The sequence below is a fragment of the Coturnix japonica genome, chromosome 4, assembly GCF_054131305.1.
Source record: "Coturnix japonica strain WE chromosome 4, WE-NBRP24, whole genome shotgun sequence".
Taxonomy (NCBI): Eukaryota; Metazoa; Chordata; class Aves; order Galliformes; family Phasianidae; genus Coturnix; species Coturnix japonica.
Window position 1 is genome coordinate 80,570,704 of NC_140666.1, and position 21,067 is coordinate 80,591,770.

General features: G+C 38.6%; 1 protein-coding gene across 16 annotated transcripts in view; it reads right to left on the bottom strand.

Moving 5' to 3' along the window:
* PPP2R2C (protein phosphatase 2 regulatory subunit Bgamma) overlaps positions 1 to 21,067 on the bottom strand; it is a 148,495-nt gene that overhangs the window by 31,497 nt on the left and 95,931 nt on the right. For all 16 annotated transcript variants that reach the window (XM_085547364.1, XM_085547374.1, XM_085547370.1 and 13 more), the window contains 4 exons: positions 15,098 to 15,195; positions 14,341 to 14,506; positions 10,570 to 10,682; positions 8,805 to 8,982 (listed from right to left, as the gene is read on the bottom strand). In XM_085547364.1, coding sequence (XP_085403490.1) covers positions 8,805 to 8,982; positions 10,570 to 10,682; positions 14,341 to 14,506; positions 15,098 to 15,195 — 555 coding nt within the window. The remainder of the gene's footprint in view (positions 1 to 8,804; positions 8,983 to 10,569; positions 10,683 to 14,340; positions 14,507 to 15,097; positions 15,196 to 21,067) is intronic.

A 21,067-nucleotide genomic window follows, 5' to 3' on the forward strand; every position in this document is an offset into this window, starting at 1 on the left:
GGCAAAGGAGTTTGATATTCACAGCTGTATGGTTGTTTGCTTGATCTCTTCAGGAGACTGATTCCAGACAAGTCACATAACTCTATTCAGTATGGAAACTGTCATAACTGTTTTGAACTCTGGTCTTCTCATCTTGTTTAAGATAATATGGGTTTTATTCACAAGAGCATTTTCACTCCAAAAGGCCCTGAAAGTGAACTCCCTAAATGGAAAGTATTGTAATTTCATATGTAATGGCAATAGTACAGAGCAATCCTTCCCGGTGTGTATTATGGGAGCAGACAAGAGAAACTGAAATGTCTGCATTAACAAGTACATTGGGTACCTCAACAGCAACAGAAAAACTTCCAGGGTTGAAGGACTCAGAAGTGTAGTCTATATGGCTTTCAATACCAAGATGACTGTGTGGGCATTGTTATTACATCTCTATTCTTCTACAGAAGGTCTCTGAGCTAAAAGATTTTAGCTGATGAACACAGCAGTAACATTTTCTTCTTCTTTATGTTAATAGTCCACAAAAGATTGTTCTTTGCAAGGTTAATTTCAAGCCCAAATTCACAAGGGAATGAGAATAATTAGGCCCATTTAAAAGAATTCTCCCCTCTGGCAGAGTCAATTGAATTATTTATGCGTTATCTTTTCATATAATTGTACCTAGGACTGTGTAAATGATTGGGTTTTTTTGGTCTAACTTTCAATAAATTTATAATACTCGTGTTCCGAGTTGGATACACTGCCTGCACCTGTGACAGCGGAGAATGGCTCACTTTTAAAATGCTTCGATGAGAAATTATTCCAGAGGGAAACAGAAGCACATGGTTTGAAAGCTTTTACAGTGATACCGTATTGATTAAAACTCATCAGCTGAAGAAACAAAATTAGTAGGACAATAAATCTTGTGCTGAATCCTGCTACCCATTTCCACAGGAATTGACTACAGCCACACCGTGCTAAAATGTAAGTGCTCCTTAGCTGAGAATCAGTTCTATGATGCAACCCTTTAGCTGCAATTCCTTCCTACACTCCTGCAATATTCCTTGCAACAGTTCCCATGCCCCTCTTTGCTGAAGGATCTCAGATTGCAGATAAAACCTAAGAATTCTAATGAGATGCTGAAGTGAAAAAGGAAACCTGTCTGATGCTGTTCAATTGATTTCAGCTCTACTGAGCATTCTTTCCTTCGTTGACAGAAAGAAACTTGAGAAAGTTTGAGATTATGACACCTGAAATGACACTCCTGGTACAAAATAGTTATTTGTTTGCTACAGTCAGAAGAACTGACGCAAGTAGACTGAAAAGCAACTCACACTGCAGAGATCTAAGAAAATATACTTTTGTATCTGCTTTTTTACTTAGATCACTCTACAGACACATTGGTATAGCAAAATCCCACCACTGCTCCTTAACGTACTATTAAAGGATTCTGACATGAGCTTTGTGGGTTGTGGATATTCTTCATTGTCTGCTACAATTCCAGATAATTTTCTTTTTTGTTTTTGCAGTTCACTGTAAGTCTCTAAAAAGCAGAAGTATTTTAATGCCTCTGGCTGTTTTTCCTTACCTCTGCAGCACCTACATAACCGGTAAGTATCTCTATTTAGGGACAACTGCATTAGAGAAGATGGAGGGCTAGATAAAAGTGTAATCCATTAAAAGGTTAACAGATTCACATACTTATTCATTCAAACTGTGTATGGACAGGAGTGATAAGTAAGGAAATTAGGTATACTGATTAACAAATTAATATTGTTATTAAACAATAAATCTGCAGCACAGTAATTATCCCAAGGCTATAGCTGTGTTCAAATCACTTTAAATTAACTTCTTTAAAAACTACTCCAGAAAAATAATAAAGAAAGAGAAAAAAAAGATGGCTGGTCATTGCCAAGAATGCAAAAGCCTCAGATATAATTGGTTTTTCACAACCAGACTCTACTCCTTCCATTTATTTATTTTTATGAGACAGTTAGATAGGGAATATTTTCACAGTTATATCCCATGCCCTGAAGACACTGATATCTGATCCTCCAGCCATGGACTGCTTGCTTTTGCTGCAGTGCATATTTGAGCATTCTGGATGGATGGCCTCAGACAGCAATCTGATGCTAAAGCACCGTTTAACTAGCTCTGATATCTCTCTTTTTGCTCACAGATACCCTCTTTCATCCAATTCTATTTGACTGGCTGACAGGCACATTCTTGAGATATGAGTCAACTCAAGGTGATGAGAACAGTTAAAAACTGACAGTTTCTGACACGGATTGGAAGGGCAAAACAACACAAAAGTTTCAAAGTCTACATTTGCAAACTTACTTATGGTTTCCATAGCTCTCTGAATCTGGAATTAGTCTTCTAAAAGCCACAGTGAGTTCTCTCTGTTTCTTGAAAACAAAAATCCTTAAGGTTCTTAGAGTCACTATTTATGCAGTCTTGTCTGTTAGAATTATTATCTGCTATTTGAATCACATCAGTTAGCTATAGATTAAGAACACAAGATAATGTACAAACACAGGACTAGCTCAGCTCCTAAAAGCCCCACTCAGGATATTCCATGGTATAGGATGGCCACATCAGAAATAAGACCACATCCACATATTAGGCGTAATTTTACCTCAACAGAAGTAGAACCAATTCAATGCCTGAACTTCCTGAATAATAGCATCATAGAAGCTGTGACAGAGGCTGTAAGACCTTTAGGTGACCCTAGAAATGCATTTTCCTCCTGGCACCTTGCACTAGAGACACAGAATTTCTCTTACAGATGAGTCTGGTCAGAGTTCGTGAAAGGCTCTGCTGTTATCAGGATCTTATACAGTTCAGAGAAGATGGCAACTTTCAACTATATACATTTTTTTAATTAATTTTATTCCACAACTGACACTAAAAATGTTCCACAACTGACACTAAAAATGTTCCTTAATTGTTTTAAACAAAAAGAATCCCCGCTGCATTATTCCTAATAAGCAGCAAAAACATATGTCAAGGATTTTCCCAATACTACAGCTCTAAAATACTCATTTTAATGGTCAAATGGGATATTTTGCTTACAACTGAAAATTCTTTATTTTATCCCATATTTAACTATAGTGCTTACAAAGAACAGGTGCTCAATGCATTATTTAATTACACACCCATAGAGCCAGCATGGTCCCTAGTCCAGCAGTCAGAAAATTCTTTCCTCCTTTTATATTCTTCTTAATTATTATTTATCTAGTATTACATATCCAATTAGTGTAGACCACTACAGAATCTTAAACATACTATACAAAAAGCAGGCTTTATTTGATCAGTGATATCTAGAAACACTGTTTAACAGCTCCATTAAAATAATGATTGAGTTTTATTCTAAATTAGAGCTGCATTTGTCGAATTTAATGTATATTAGATATCCTTTTTATGGTGTATACATAACTTTAATATTGGAATTCCATCTAGCTTTGTTTGCACATATCAGTGATGTTTGGTATGTAGTTCATACTTTAGCTTAAATAAAGTGCCACTTAATCTAAAACAGTATTTTAGATTGAAGTAGAGGAAAGTGGGATCTCACCATGCAAGATTCAGATTCTAAGCTAAAATCCCAACAAACCTATTTAACAATCTTTGATTAAGCGTGTATAAAGTGGGGCTGAGACTGACTACCTTCACCTTTTTAGTATAATTATTTAAAAATAAATTTATTACAGTGTATTTCATTGTGTTACAGTCTAACGAGCACTTCAGTTATACAGAAGGGGAAAGATCCCTATCATGACCATTTAAAATCTAATTGCTATAGATGAGAAATGACAATATAACAAAGAACCTAACGGTTGATTGTTGATAGTGGTGTGAACTTTGTGTATTAAAGATGTTTAATATATTAGAATCTCTTATCTGTTTTTTTAGCCTTTTTGCTTTCCATTCTTCCCTTTTCTAAGACTTAGCAGGACAGGGCACTTGAGCCTTTACTCAGCTTTTACAAGTCTTCCTCAGTTAAAGCATGATTCAGCATTCACCAAAAGATACAGAAAACCTCCAGCTCACAGTACTCAGATGTGAGCTAGGTGCCAAAATCTTTATTCTCACTGCTGCCAGTGGTTTTTGCTAGAAGGCCACTATTACCCTGCTGGGAAAAATATAAAATAAAAAACAAATGGAGACAAAAGAGTACATCACATCTATCCAGAAAATAAGCCTGTTAAAAATAACTCTTTTTTCCCTCAGTTATTCAAGTAGGAGTATTTTAATTAGGAGAGCAGAGCAACAGATTCTCATTAGCTACATTCTAAAGCAACCATTTCTCAATAGTTATACTCTAAAAGAGCTTCCCAAACCATACAAATAGGGTACATCTGCTGCAATTTCTTCTGTGATCCCCTACTTCTGACTTAAAGATCTGATTTCAACCATGCATTTGCCTCTAATGGAGAGAGACCAAGATAAAGCCAGTGGGAGAAGAAGGGATTCTAAGAACTATAGAACACAAGAACACTATGAGGAAAGCTACTCAAATTTTGCTAGCAACAACTCCACCCAATTAGAAACAGGCTCCTTGATGCAGTATACACCTTTTGAACACACAATGCTGATTGGCAGAACTTAATTCTTGATAGAACAGGAAGCATGTAATATTCAATGTATATCAAAATGTATGTCAAAATGTAATATTCAACTATTCAAACAGAGAGCATATGCTTGAGGAAAACAGAGCTGAGGGTGGGGTAGCAGCAGGTTTTAATGCAGCCAAGGCTTTTTTTCAAGAGCACGAAAAACACACTATGAATAGTTTGTGCACAGTCATCGTGTTGGAGGAATTTTTATAGAAACAACCATATCTCGCTGAAGGGCATAAACCTGTCAGCTTCCAGCTCCAGGAATGCCAAGAGAAAACTGCATGTTTGCTCTCAGCTTAGCATTCAAATGCACAGCACTGAGACAGGGATGAGGAATTCTGCAAGGCGGCAGGCTGCCCCCAGGGCACACTGTGATATGCCCTGTGCAATTCAGATGCACATTGGGTTGTACAAACTTGGTCTCCATCTATGCACTCTGTCACTTCGGTGATATTATTTCCTTGCTTTTGTTGTTGTTGTTTATTTCTTAAGTAAATTAATTTCCCTAAGATACAGTGCCTAACGATCTGACTATCTATGATATGTTTCAAATACTGGCATACATTAGACTATAAGAAGGCCCTATGGTGATCTGCTAATTAGCTTAACCCTTATGGGACAAAGAAGTAGGAATTTTTTATTAAATCAGGATAACACTGGACTATATTGATCTGACTGAGAAATGAGTATTTTAGTCAAGATGAGTCTCTAGATGAGTACATGCTGGAAACAGTGATGTTGTTTCCATAGCAATGCCATGACTGCCTCTGGAGTGAAATAGTGCGCTACCAGGAAATGAAGGGAGTTCAAGTGCTATGAGCTACATACTTCTGTGAGTGATCCAAATACATTCTCATAAAGAATATTTAGTGCAGCTAGATAGTCCAAAGATTGCTGCTGATGTGAAGTAAGCCTTATCAGTATGCTTCCAGCGCTGCAGTTTTCTCATTCAATACACCAAAGATGACTTATCTAAAGGCTTAAGCTATGGGCAACAATGCTAAGCCATTTCAGACTGAACATTAACAAATAAAGCAACCTTTACCTCGCTTCTTTTCCAGTGAAGAGTATCATCTATAATTAAGGACACCGACTCTCATTCTCCATAACACAATCACACACATTAAACCTTTCAGCAAAGAAAAGCCTCATATGTGTAATTATTTACCAGCTGACCTTCCCCATTCCTTTCCTCTCACCTCCTCCCTTCATCCTGCTCATACAATACTGAGTAAATACGCTTGCAAGCGGGAAGTCATGAACAAAAGTTTTGCATATTTTGCAGGAAAATTTACAGTCATAGCATAAAACTCACCTCCTCTGCATTTCATCCCAGTTACTGTTTATGCTAATATAAAAGAAAACCACAAAGTCACTACCTGTATTTTGCTTGCCTAAGGCTTTACCTGAAGCACATATTTTGATCAATTTTGCAAAGTTGAATTATTTTCCAAGGGAACCAGAAAGAGAACTAACTTAAGATTCTGCACTGCTTTGTCTTTTTGTTTTCAAATAAACAAAGAATTCTCAGTGATTTGTAATAGTGCTAAAATAATAGTTATAACCAAAATAAAGCCATTATAACTGTTCTCAACTAAAATTTTACAAGACAAACTATTTTATTGGAAAAATATCCTAGCGTATCACCGTTAATCTGGCAGTTTTTCTCCAGTCTTTCCCAAGTAATTTGTAAAGATGTTCAAACATCAGCTGAATGTCCAGAAGCTCTACCACTGAATTTGATGTGTCATTGTCACATCAGCCTCTTGGGTAAAGAAACTGCAGTTCATTATATGCAGCCCTGTTGTCTCTGAGGGAAAGTAAAAAGCCAAGTATGTACCACTGCCAGACCTCTTATTAACAAATGCAACTTCAGAGCTAAATATTTTCTATTTATTGTTTTAAACATTTCAAGGAATTGAGCCCCCAGTGCAAAACAGCAAGACATTTCACTTCCATTTTATATCTATTAAGAAAGTGTGAAGCAAGCATTTTACAAACTCAATTCTCCTCTCCTGTATTCTTAACTATTCTGCAGAACAAGGCACCAAACACAGCAACATCCAGGTTGGACATTAGGAAAAAAATCATTCTCTATGAAAGAGCGGTAAAGCATTGGAATGAGCTGCCCAGGGAAGATGGAGTCACCACATCTGGAAGTGTTCAAGAAAAGATACCAGCCACTGTGGCCAGTATAGCAAAAACAGGCTGCCATCTAAGATTAAACATCTTTAACTAATGTTTTTGCCAATGTTCTCTCTTACCACTGCCTAAACTCTCTCATGACCATCTGACAGATATTCATTCATGTGTATCTAAAAAAAGTAGTAAAATCTGTATCTGAATCCGGGATAAAACACAGTTATTCAAAAGTTATCCACATAAGTATCCCAAGGTTTAGAAACAAAAAGTTTCCCATCCTAAACCTCAGAAACATACTCTGATTTCACCTACAAACAGCAGTTTTAGAACATCCTCAGACACTGAAGTTACTTAGTATAAACTGTGTTGTGTTGTAAGGGTTAAATCAGCGATTAAACTACGAACTCTAGAAAACACACTTATTAGTAAATACTCCACAACGGGAATGTGTGCACAGTGCACACAGATGCGACCGAATACAACAAATGAGCACCCACAAGTAGAGACAGTAGCATTCTAAATAGTTATCCAGTCTCAAGTACCTTTGATGCCCATGTTGTACGCATCAAGAGGTATGGTAGCATTTACGATCTTGAGACTGTTATCCAGCCCTTCACCAGAACGCTGCTAGTTTGAAATACCTTTGTGGACAAGCACGTACCTTTGCGGACATACAGAGACTGCTGCTCTCATTCTGACTCATTGCTCTGCCTTAGAAGAGGAAGAAAACACCCATCAGGCAGATACAAAAGTGCCCAGGAGATCATAAGAGTGGGAAGGTGAAGCTACAGTGAGAAGGACACAGTGAGAAGCCATACTGCTACTCCATAGAGATGCACTGGCAAAAGAATTTCACACTGTGTCCTCTCATATGAAAACAGAGAAGTACAGTTGCTTGCATATCAAAGACAACACTGCTGAGTTTTAAAGGACCACCTAAAGATTGATCCTAAAAACATCTTGTTAAAGAAGGCACCACTGATCTCACTTCATGCAGACAGGTGAAAGGCAGGAAAGGAACATCTCAATTTGTTTCCAAACTCATACTGTCTAAGGATAAATGCACCCATTCTTTGATACTGCAAAGGCAGTTCCACTTCTTTATTTGTTTTAAGGACATCAAGAATTGCTTCACTTGGTAATTTTTTTTCTCTGACATTTATGAAGTGCAGGCCATGCTCCAGAAATTACCTAGCCTGCAGCCCAAGAAACATGAAGAACCAGTAGAAACAGGAAAAAAGAGCTCTTTATGTTGGCAAAAGGAATTTGTCCACAGCAGAACAACAATTTCTCTTCAATATTTAATAGTCCTCCATACAATTCCATGGATAAATCTTCTAATTCCTCTTGAAATAAAACAAAACAACAACGACAGGAATACAATATTCCAAGCTGGCTCCATAATCTATTTCTTATCTTTCTCTTCCCTTATATTCTGCAATGCACAGAGAATCACTTTTCTTGACTTCATTTTCTCTATCTCCTCCTGCACTGTGCAGTGCAGGGGCAGCCTCCCTGACTGGAATGATCCCACAGCATGGCTTTCAGGATGATGCTGGCACTTGATACCGTAGTGACTGCATTAACTCCAAACACAACTCACATGAAGTAAGTGTAAGCCTAACACCCGAACTATGAACATCTCAGACATAAGGGTTTTGTGCAGCAGGGTGGCTGAGAACAGGGGACAGAGGAAGGAGAGGCCTTTCAGGAAAAGAAAGAAAAAAGAGAGAGAGAAAAAAAAAATCAGTAGCTCAGCATGAAACGTCTTCAGGAAATAACAGTATAAAACATGCTAGTCAGGTGGATAGTTATCATTCAGTCATCATTTTTCTGTCCATGTGTCATTAACCAACACCAGAACTGCTATTTTTCACAGAATTCCCTAAATTTTGCAACCCTTTAACTGTCCTTTATGATATCTGAGCATTTTCTGTTACAAATACTGCCAGGATTCTGACAAAGGTAAGATATATGCATAAACCTGAAGAAGAAATATTTTAAAATGTCTCTCCTAAGCTCCATTAATACTATCAATACTGAGTAAGGAACCACAATAAAGGATACTGAAGCTTCTATCTGTGATTGCCAAATGCCAGAGATTAATCCTGAGATCATCTGCTGACATGTATGTCTCACAGTCACTGTTGACAGATATCGAGTTGACATGATAGGTGTGACCATTAGCAAAGATTCTCCGGGGAGTGACTTCTACCATCAAATCCATAGGTTTCAATACAGGCACCTGCCAAAAAACAAGCCATAGATCAGAAACAGAGTAAGATCTTAACTAATTTTTTTTGCTAGCATGATGGAGAAGAAGTATTCAAAGACTGTGACATTATAAAACTTCTCAGTAGTGTATGCAAGGTGAATTTCTCCATGGATGAATAGTTGGGCAAGACCATCTCTGACAACGGGGAAGGGACAGACAGGAGCCATGGAGAGATAGGCAGAACACTGGAAAGCTTGGGCCACTGGAAGAGAGGCACTGACAGCTACCACAGAGCAGACCAGACCCATGTTTCACAAATGCAGAAGGTTCTGGCTGCAGCAGTCAATGAACTCCCAGTATTTTGGTTTTCCTATATTCTGTTTGCTGTGAATCACTGGCACTATTTATTTTGCTACTTTATCTCAAAAAAAAAAAAAAAGTCAAGCAGCAAAAAGGTTATAATCTCTGCAGAACATAATGAATACAGCCTTCGAAAACAAAGCCAACTGATCATTGCACCCTTGTTATTTCCCTGTGTGTCACTTCGATGTCACGCTTCGAAATCTAGACAATGCCAATTCATTCCCTGTTGGTAAAGCATTAAACTCAGAAATGCAGTGATCCTCAATCGGGAATATACAATGTAGCTGAACATGCATCATAAACAATCTTTCAAACATGCAAGATCATTTAAAGAGAAACACAGAAATGTTAAAGCTTTGAGTTTAACTTGCTGCTCCAGCAACAAAGCAATGATTTTCTCAGTCTTTGAATTCTCAGATTATAAGCAACCCTAAATGGCTTTGTTTGCTTAGTGATACAAAACAGGTACTCCATTCTGCCTGAATTCCATTCATGTAGATCTTCAGACTTTTGAGGGTATTTTTTTCCTCAACAGACAATATTGGCTTAGTTTGCAGGTAGGAGCTGATTGTTCCTTTTTAAGATTAGTAAAAATAATAGCATTTGTACAATTCAGCCTTCTAGTTCTAACCGTTAGTCATCCCCTTTGGAAAAAAGACTGAAGTGAATTCAGCCATTAAAGTGTGAGAGCAAAAATCTATTACAATACGAGACTGACAACTGAACCCATCAGCAATGGAGTCTCACACTCACTGGACTTCTGCATATCTCCAGAAAGAAGACAATTATTTCATACTACTGTAATAATGATGAGACCGAAATCTGCTGTGCTGACTAACTCTGTTACTCTGAATGAGGTGTGTGAAAGAATGTGAAGTCATGCTGAGAGAATTTTATCAGGATAAACTCTAAGCATTTCTGTGACAGTCACTATATCATAAAGGATTTGTCACTTATAAGGTTTTGTGACTGTGAGCCGTTTGGATGTAGTGCTCACAGATATGATTTAGCAGAGTTAGGGTACTATGGTTAGGCTGTGGTTGGACTTGATGATCTTTAAGGTCTTTTCCAACCTGAGTAATTCTATGGTTCTATGAAAATACATTAAAGATTCAAAACTGTAAAGTCAACCTAAACTTCAAGAATAATTTCATATACGCTTAACACTAAGTATATATTTAAATCTTCTACTGACTTGGTACTCATGACTATCTTCTTCATATGGGAGCAACTAGGACAAAGATAGCATCTTACCTGTAGTGATGTTACTGTAGAAAGATCTTTAAGCTTTCCTTCTTCATCTTTTAAGTTGTACCCCTCTGGCCTCTTATCTCTTTCAGTGATTTTCCATAATTTGATTGTTTTATCTTTAAAAGAAGAGACAAACAGCTTTCTGTCAGCATAGGAATTCTGAACATGGTTACTCACCTTTCACAAAATACTCCTTAAAGAAGTTTCTGCACCTTGGCTTAGCCACGTTCCATGCTGACACAGTCTGGGTCTCTAAATCTGGCACATTCAATCAATGCTGCCAACTGGAAAAAATACTCATAAAGCACATCCCATACCCTGAAGTCAGTCAGAGGGCCCTGACAGCTGACAGACCCTGCAAAACACACGCTGCTCTCATATCCAACTCAGCAGTTTGCAGGCAGAACATACCAAAACCATACAGTGCTTCCTGCTGAAGGTCAGACTTGCAAAGTCAAATCGTCAAAGAAATAATCTTGATACTGAAGCCCGCTAGCTAGGTTACTTCTGAATCACACAAGAAAAGAGACCAATTATACCTGCTTGTCTTGCTGTGGGAATGGGAAGAGGTGCATTGTTAGAACATTGTGAGCTCTAGCAAAGAAATGACTGAGAAGTATGAAACATTTTGCTCTCCTAACAAGGGATATCAATAGAAATAAAATCAGAAATAACATCTCTCTCACTTGTAAGGGTAAGAGAGTGAAAAGTGGAGAGAAAAATATATTAATATAGCAGATATTGTGATTAGATCTGAATTGAAGGGAACTGAATTAAACCTAAACTCTCCCTTTTCATGATGGATAAGATGATCATTAAGAATATCATGATAGAATAACGATGCCTCTTGTTTAGCGAAGAGTTTTTCAAACATTTCAGATGGAATTCCTCCTTCCTTTTGTAGCTGCACATTAAAGCTGCAGATTTCCCTGATACTGCCTACTCCCACTCCAACCTTGCACCCCAACTTGGCAAATTTAGGCAGAAAGATAAATGTCAGCTCTTCTCCTTCCACAGATGTATATACCTTGTCCTGACCTAATTGTTGTTTCACACATCTCTTCGTGGAGCAGCCAGACTTTCCAAAGCTTCTCCACATCAGATGCTAACCTCCAGATGGCTCCAAAAGGGACCTGCCTCTGGGCAGAGCTGAGCCTTGAGTGATGCTGGCTGTGCCTCTGTGAGAGCAGATCTAAGAAAGGGAACGACTGCTGTTCAACTGCAGCTGGAATAGGAGTGAAGGATGTGAGAAGAACAGCCCTGCAGGCACCGAGGTCAGTGCAGAAGGAGGACAGGAGTTGCTCCAGGTGCAGAGCAGAAGTTTCCTGCAGCCCAGAAAAGGCCCATTGCGAGGCAGGCTGTCCCTCTGCAGCCCATGTGCCCTGTGTGGAGATATCCACGTATAGCCACGGAGCAGCCCTGAAGGAGGTGCAGCACATGGAGGGCCCCAGCCGAAGTAGGGCCTGGGCCAGAACTGCAGCCCATGGAAAGGAGCCTGCAGTGAGGCAGGAACTCTGGGAGAGCTGCTGCCCATGGGGAACCATTGTGGAGCAGTTACTAAAGGATGGGCCCTGTGGCACTGAGCTGTATTGAAGCAGTGCTGTAGTGGAATTCAGCTGCCCAGCAGGGTGAAACAACAAAAACGCTTCCTACAGATATTGATCAATCTACAGAACAAGTGGTTATTTCCAATTTGCAGCTGAACAGCTGCAAAAAAAGTTCAATACATTTCATTTCTATCAGCCATGTTAATTGCTAAAAGCACATACAGGTTATATCACGTACTCAGGGCTTTTATTACATGTACATGTGCTTTTCTGCTCATCTACTATAATATTTTTAAATACAGTGATTATAAAATATGTAAGAAGAAAGTGTGTTTTCCATTGCTGGACTTGACTGCTATTGATAAACCTATCACTTCTCTGAGAGAAAACTTTCAGTGGTTAAGGATGTTGTGTGTTGGTTTTCTTCTTGCTCATCTGCATTCCAGACTTTAAAACATCCCTATAAATTCTAAGTATACTTATATTTCACAAAATATAGAAACATCCTTGTGAAGTTCAGTGTTCCTTCAGTCTCAAGGGTGTTGTGAAGTTTACATTAATTAATGTCTAATAAGAAATCTCAAAGCCTCAGATGAAAGGATGCGTATGGGTCAAATTGTGATTTACTCAATATAAATCAAATAGGAAGTCCCAATATATTCTGGTACAAAAGATACCAATGAATCTTAATAATTTAATACTATACTACAAAATTAGTTCAGTTTACAACGCAAACCAGGAATTTGCTAACTGTAAGCTAACTGCAAATCCACAGTGGGATTTGAAAGCCTTGGTGACTTCCTTCTGCCTTCATTAATTAAGACAATGCAAGCAGAGCTTAGCTGATAACTTACTGGTAATGCGTGAACTGCAAAAGAACTCTCTAAAAGCAAAGTGACCTGTGAGGGAGCCCTTAAAAGGATAGAAATAGATTTGCGAAAGTGCACACGTGTCAAGTCTCATATAGTGAAGGTGAGATGTAGATGGATTTTCCTCTCATGCTTTCCCTAACACTGGGATGCTCCTTCCAGCAAATTCAATGGACACCGCCTACCTGTACCTGGGCAGAGAACATGCTCCGCAGAAGTTTTATAGGATGCTCTTTCATAGTCCTCATTTTTCTGACCAAAACTGGGCTCTGGATCCCAACCTAACAGAGGGCTCATAAATAGGTAAAAATATAAGCCAGTACTCAAAGTGTTTCTACAACTGGACCAATGTAAGCATGGATAGCAGACAATGCCTTCACATTCTACAGGCTGGGGAAAATACTATTCTCCACTTCTAAAGGGCATGGAATTTATGTAAATTGTAAGTGTATTCTCATAGAAAGTCTGTGTGGCAGAAAGAAGTTCAGCAAGGACTTTCTGTACCCTAAACCCAGAACTATTTTATGACCATGCCACAAGATGAATTTTTCAGACTTCAGCCTTACTGTGCCAGGACATGGTGAATTCTCCTTAACACAGAATCACATTCTGCAATCCCAAGCCAACATCCATAGGCTATGCCCATGGCTTCACTTCTGCTTTCTTCTCATAAAGAAGTCACCTAGGATTCTCCACAATTAGGAAGAACAGAGAGCAAAACATTATGCTGAATCTTAAGCTGCAAATGGTGACCAAATATTTCCTAAATTACAGACGTATAAATTAGGACCCATTCAATTTCTTCCAACTATTCCACACCTGCATCTCCCCTCTTAGCAATGATACTGCATTTTCTTCAGCAATAGGCCTTAAGCATGTGGAAAGATGAGTCAGTATCAGTTTCTTATTATTATTCCTACTGGGGAACTTAAATAGAACATTCTGATGATAATGAATGAAGAGAAAAAGAAATCCATTTATCACCCTTACTTTCATTTACGCATCTGCAAAGAATAAAAGTTATGACAAATACAGCAGACAAAACTCTAAATTCCCAGTGGAACACAGCTGCTGGATAAGGTGATGTCTTTATCACAAAATTAATTCCAAGATAGCATGGCACAGAAAGAGCAAAAATGAGCAGTGCTCTAAACATCAAAAAAAAAAAAAACCTTTTGATTGCGTACCAAATGCATAAACAGCAGCTATCTGAGTCACTATGGCAGTCTCAGTAAACTCTGACACATGAAATCACTAGAATGGTAAAGGAAAATGAATGCAGAATTTGAATATATACAGTCAGTGCTAAAATGCAAAAGAGCAAAAGGTTATATCCAACATATTCTCTTCAGTCTTACCATTTGTTGATAAAAGTGAGTGAGCTGCATTTTGCTGTGGTAACCACTTGATCTTGTTTATTTTTTCTTCTATCTCCAAGCTCTTCAAATAATCAAATTCAGGTTCATGGCTCTGGAAAGTGCTGTAAACATTGTACTCCCCCTGACTGTAAGGCTCATTTTTACTCTGTGGAGAGTAAGAACAACAAAAAGGCGTGTTTTATTATGGCAATATATTTTCTCCTGCTCTAGGGGAAGTTGTATTAGCAGCCTTATAAATACAAAACTATTGAATGTATAATTAAATTTCTCATTTAAAACACGAGATCGATAGATCTGTTTCTACAGGAATGAAATTTCCTGTGAGGATGGAAGAAGCGTTTAATAAAGGACAGAATTTTGGAAGAAATGTCAATTGTTCAGCAAGGCTTTGTACAGGAGATGTCGTGCATGGACTAAATTTAAAGCTGGAGCAGCAAAGATAACACAGCACAAACACTGTTTGAAATGGAATAACTCCATCAAAGAGGGAAAAGCTATTAAAACAAAAGTAAAACAAAGGCCACCACCTCTTTTCTTAGCTTAGAATATTCTGAAGAATTCTTGTTTGGAACAGGAAAAAAACTTCTAATGAAAAAGACATTTACCCTCTTCCCACATTCTTTTTTACTCAATCTTGAGATTATAAGCAATTATTATTTTTATTTTTTTATAGATCTAATTAAAGTACTAACAATCAAAAACGGTTTTAGAAGCTATTAAGGACTAACTCACATACCTCAGGTTCCCTTTGGAATATAACAACCCGACCCCCCTTGTCACCAGTAGCCAGTAGTTCTCCAGTGTGGTTAAACTCAACTGTAGAAATAATATCAGCTAGAGGGGAAAAGAGAGAGAAGAAGGAAAATTTTAGACTGCTGCTACAACACAAAGACATTAAGAATATCAAGCACTCCACAAAAAATAAATGAGGGATTTGAAGGAAAATGAATTCAAAACAAGACACTAATGCAAACAGGCTGCATGCCATTAGAATCCAAGGTTGCTACACAATGAAACAAGTGCAAATGTAAGGAGGCAAACTTGTGTTTCCAACACATCTTCAGCCTGGAGATCTCTAGAGGGGTTAAAATTAAGGAAGAGCAAACCCATTCCTATAATGCTTTTTCACTACTGGAGACAGTAGACAGTGTTGGCCCCATGCTACTTCCTCAGCAGGGACCAACATAAAAGCTTATTCCTGCTGCAGGTATTATGTATTCTTCACCCTTTATTAGGGTTCTAATAAAACCCTGAGAACTAGTTTACTATGTGTTTGAGCCAACAGTAAAAAGGCAAAGTACGCGTGCCACAGAGCACTGCTCATTGTGCCATGCTGGCAAGAGCCCATTCAAATCAAAAGAGTTTTCAGTAAATCATTTCAGCACCATAAAAATGTGTCATCAGAAGATAAAAAGATCGCAGCCTTTTCTTTTTCTGATTCTCAACAATTCTCTTTCCCTAAGCAACTGCATCAGCTTATACAAGAAACCTCATCAAAACCTGAGGCCAAGCTTGAGCACAAAATACTAAACATCAGAAAGAGAAGGGAGAAACTGATAGAAGCAAAAGAACGGGCCCTTCTGCTTGTCTGACAGCAAATGCAAGAATCATAATCCACAGTTAATCCTATGCTATTAGCATAATTTAAATTAAAATGCCTAGTGCAATAGTAAATTAAGAAGCCATCATATATACAATCACAGACAAACGTAGGGTATCACTCAGGACTACACGTATGAATTCTCTATAATGATCAGTATGCACTCAGCAGAAACATGGGCCACATTTTTTGAGGCATCCATAGTCAGTAGCTCCACTTTAGGCATTAAAAACTGTGGTTTTTAAATGAGTTCATCGTTTATATCGAGAACAATGGGGCTTCACGGGGTTAAGCTCTTCTGAAAGCCTACCCCCAAATGAGTTCCCTAAAATTTAAAGGAATTAAAATAACAAGTGGATGCGCCATTTATTGGATACATTTTGTGAACTGAAAACATCTGCTCCCATTATTCCTCTACTAAACGAGTAGTTGATTGTCAGAAAGCTCCTATTGCCAGTAGTTCCCATCAGCAACACAGTTTCCAAAAAGCCAGGTTCTTACTGGAAGGTTATGCTCTGGGGCTCAGGAGGGGCTGGGTTGGATCTAATAAATACTTAACAAACAAAAGAAACAGGTCAACTTTCTTGGCATGTAAAGTTCATTCGTAGTTCTTACTAAGAATATGCCCTGGTTACTTTGTTCTTATCCTGCAAAACTCTCCAATGGTTGGTGTGAGCTCTGGCTCATAAAACAATATCTGCATGGTTTTAGTCACCTGAAGTTGTATCTGACCACAACCAAACAGGCAGAACTGCAGACGACTCATACTGACAGTGCTTTTAGAATGGAGGCTTATCTCTAGCATGCATGGAGCAAGAAGGCAAAAGAGGATGGGAGGAGTGTATTAACAAAATGTGTGTATTGGCGCACATACTCAGGCATGTGTAATGCAGAACTGATTTTTCCAACAGATCACAAAAAAAACAGATGTAAAAGTAATGAATGGCTTTTACATTAGTATAAGGGAATACACCTTCTGTTGGCTTGAAATATTTCCACAATGGCATGAAACTGTCTGTAAATGGTCGCAAGATACTATAGAAGGCACCTCTAAATGGTCTCAAAGCACCAGACACTTCAGCCAATGCCCAATGAAGTCAACAGGAGTATCTGCATAGTTGTCAACAGCAACCAAAACAGGGTAATAATAAAACCTCTGTATTTATTAAATATTGTGTGCTGTTAAGTGATAATTATTTAAATAAAAGCAGCTACATGTAAGTATCTCTGGGCAGTCGATTGTGATATAGTCCAGCACGTAATTACCTTCCTCATAAGCTGTTTCTCCCAGAGGCATCCCTCCTTTCAATAAGAGAAGAGAATTCTGAACTGGAAACTGCCCATCGTTCTTAAATTAACTTGTTCTTAAAAGAAGATCAGAACCAATATTCTGACCTTACATGGTATGCAGCTTGTTGGTAAAAAATTAGCCTTGAATTGAAAAATCACTTTTATTGATCCTGTAAATAACAGCTGAAAACAACAGCCAAAATATCTTATCCAACATAGCAGTTCAGCAGGCAAGCATTAGTCATGCTGTTTTCATAAAGATTAGCCGAGGTGGCTCTTTCTAAGACTGACGAGGCAGGAACAGAATCAATCCACAGCGCTTTTCATATCCCTCTGCAGGACATTCCCCTACATCTCTGTCAGTGCTATAGCAACATCAGCCACTATGGCCTCCCTACAGACTCCTACATTGGAGAATGACCCCTGAGCATGCAGAGAAGCAAACTCCCAGTGAACTACCTGCTCTGGGATATATAAATGCTCCACAGTGCAAGAGCTAGTGAATTTGCATGTACAGAAGATCCTTGGTACAGGATGGTTGAGATGAAAGGCTCTGTCCTGCTCTACACCTTCCATGTCCTACCATTATCAAGCTTGGCACTATGATTATATGAAACAGAGATAATTCACCTGTTAAGAATAATTACAGGTAACCTCAATAGCCACTGTTGACAATTAGGCTGGCACATTTTGACTTTAATGCAATATTAATCTTCCTGATCTGTGTGTAAATTCCCCACTTTTTCTACACAGACACGCATACAAATTTGTATTTTTAAAAACATGATGTGCAACATTTTCACACAACCAAAAACCACAAGTTTAATATTCAGTGTACAGATGCTGGCTGAGAAAAACACACAGAAAACCTTCAAAGGATAAGAGAACGCTCCAGGGAGGTACACACCTGCTCCTCTTCTACATCCTGACACAGCATATTGTTCCAGCAGGCACTACACATTACAGACCTCATTCCTTAGGCCAACAGAAGTGTGTTTCCTGAAACATTTCACTCCCTGACTTGTAGTCATCTCTCATTACACCTCATTATCTAAATCCTCTGCAGCTTCAGTTTACTCTCTCTAAAGGTGTTTAATTGTGATTTTGTACTGAACAGCTGCTGCTTAGTTATCTATATTCATCTTTTCCAATAGATCTAAGTATATCGGTGTACAACGATGCATAGTTGTACATAGAGACATCTCTATCTGTTTAAACCACTCTTCCCTCAGTTTCATTAGTGCTGTTCTCACACAGATGCAGGCAAATGAACTCTCAGCAGTGCCCACTCAGACTCAGCATGGGGTGGGATGAAACAAAGGTGGGCACATGCAGCCCCAGCTACTTTGTGCTACGCTTCACACAATCACATACATTCCTGTGTTCAGTCCCTGGGCTATCTCAGGTTTATTTTACAGGTTCTTACTAGTTTCTTCCTTGGATTTAAGTAAAAGCTAACATAGAAAAGATAAAATACCTTTACAAGAACTGGTAAGCTCATATCTGCGTAACACATTTTTCTATCTGTCACTTAGGGGGACTCTTCCAAAATTGTTCAGCATGCAGAATGAAATAAAGCCTGACACACTTTATTCATCTTTACATAGTCAAGTGTTTTTGGTCAGAAACCTCAAACAACTCTAAGACAAAGTTCAACTACACTTTTCTGTATGTTACTTTTACTAATAACTTCTACTTTTCTGAGGACCTTAATTTGAAGGCACTGATACACTTGATAAGTATTACTTTGGCTTCAGAAGATCAAGCAAGTTTTGAGGGAAAACATCGTGACGCAGCTGTATAGGGAAAAGATGATCAGATAATATAATATACAGCTGAACAGTGCTATAATCCTGATAGAGACTTAAAGGATTTGCAATGAGACAAAATAGTGTAATTAACATCAGTATTTTTCTAATAAAAGGTTGTGAAATCCCACTGATGAGAACAGGAAAGAACGTTTCCTTAACACTTCATCCACCACAACCAGCATCAAAACATGGGGCCTAAGCTGACTAAAGCAGTATCTCGGCCAGGTTTTTGTTGTGTTTTCCCAGTGGCTGGAAGGCAATCTTGTAGTCTACAACGTTTCAACCAAGTTCTGACCTGGCCTAACCTTGGCTTGTGAAATCCAATCAGATCACAGCACAATCTGGCATGGCTGCAAGCAATGTTCACTCATACTGATACTAAAGTCCCAGAGGATCATAATCTGGAAGAAACAACAAAGAAGCTTGCAACAAAGACAGATATAAAACAAGAGGACAAACGGTAGATAAAAGATGAGCAATATTACAGTAACTCTTATGAAGGGAGGCCATTAGAATGAGCTATGTTGTCAGGATTTAATTTAGACGTGGTAAAAAGAAGTATAAAGGTAAATTTAAAAATGAGCGAAAGAGCCCACTCCCCTTTTATTAAGCTGAACTTTCACAGTTTTCCTCCAGCAGCAAGAAAACAACGTATGCAAACCCCAAAGGTATGAGGGTCGGATGCACCCTTCTTTTCTGAAGCAGCTGGCAGAGGGATCTCTGGCAACAGAAGTTGCACACATGACACTAGAGGCTCTGTAGCATGCACTCACTCTCATTCACAGCAGTGCTGTGCAATTACAAAGCACCAGAAACCACCTTCGAAATGCAAGGAAGCAAAAGGGAATATCTCACATATCGCACTGCCCACACCTTGGCTAACTAAAAGCTGATACACCAGAAAGCCAACTCCACTCTGCTGGAAGACATTTTGTTCTCAAACAACCTCCTTTCCATGCCATTAAAGCAGTGTAAGACAAGCACTCTCATGAGTGGCCATTTGGGAAGGACAGATGAGAGAAAAAGAGAGCAGGAGCATGCACAAAACAGAAAGGACTGTGAAAATAAGTAGCAAAAAGAGTTGATTGGGGAGACCATGTGCGAGAGCTTGAGCCTGAAAGAGCACAATGAAATGCTACAACAGAAGGTAAGAAAGCAGTATGAAACAAAGGATCTATCTGCCTCTTTGCCCCTGACATTGCCACCCTGCTAAATCAAACTCCGTAGCTTTTCTTGTTCATTTTGGCTTTAAACCCAGATGATGCCTGTGCTACAAAATGGTGTTTGTTCCATGCTATGTGGACAATGGACAATGCAAAACACAACAGGCAGCTGATGTTGGCCAAAGCAAACTCTGAATATAGGTGCTAATAGTGTAAGTGCCTCAGGGATCAGCGAAACAAGGTGATTAATCAATAGCAGAACAAAGTCCAGAGAAGCGTGTCCCTGCACTCTGTGTCACTGCTTTCCTAACTGATGCCTTTCTTGGCTTCACTGTCAGCAAGAACAAATATATTGAGGTCAGAATCCATCAGCCCCATTTAATCCTGTCAAGCAAGAACAAGGAATTTTATTGGGCCAAGTATCACCTTTCTTCCTGAGTATAATAGTATCCTCCTGATGTGAAATCCAAAACTACAGGGTTGAATACTGACTACCTCCTGAAAGGCAGCTTTAAAAAGAAGTGTTTCACTGTGGGACAGTAGTGAAGAGTAGTAAGAAAAAATAATGAGTAAAAAAATCTCCTAACTTCAAATCCTCCTGTGCTGCAAGAGGACAACACGATCACTGGTCATAGACATCATGAGTTCATGAACAGAAAGTCCTGTTTAGCTAACCAAGTTTTCTTTTATGACAAGGTTACCCACCAAGTTGAACAAGGGAAATCAGTTGATGTGATCTACTTTGATTTCAGTAAAGCTTTTGGTACTATTTCTCACAGTATTCTTTCGGACAAAATGTCCAGCATACAGTTAGACAAATACAGAATGTGATGGGAGGTCAA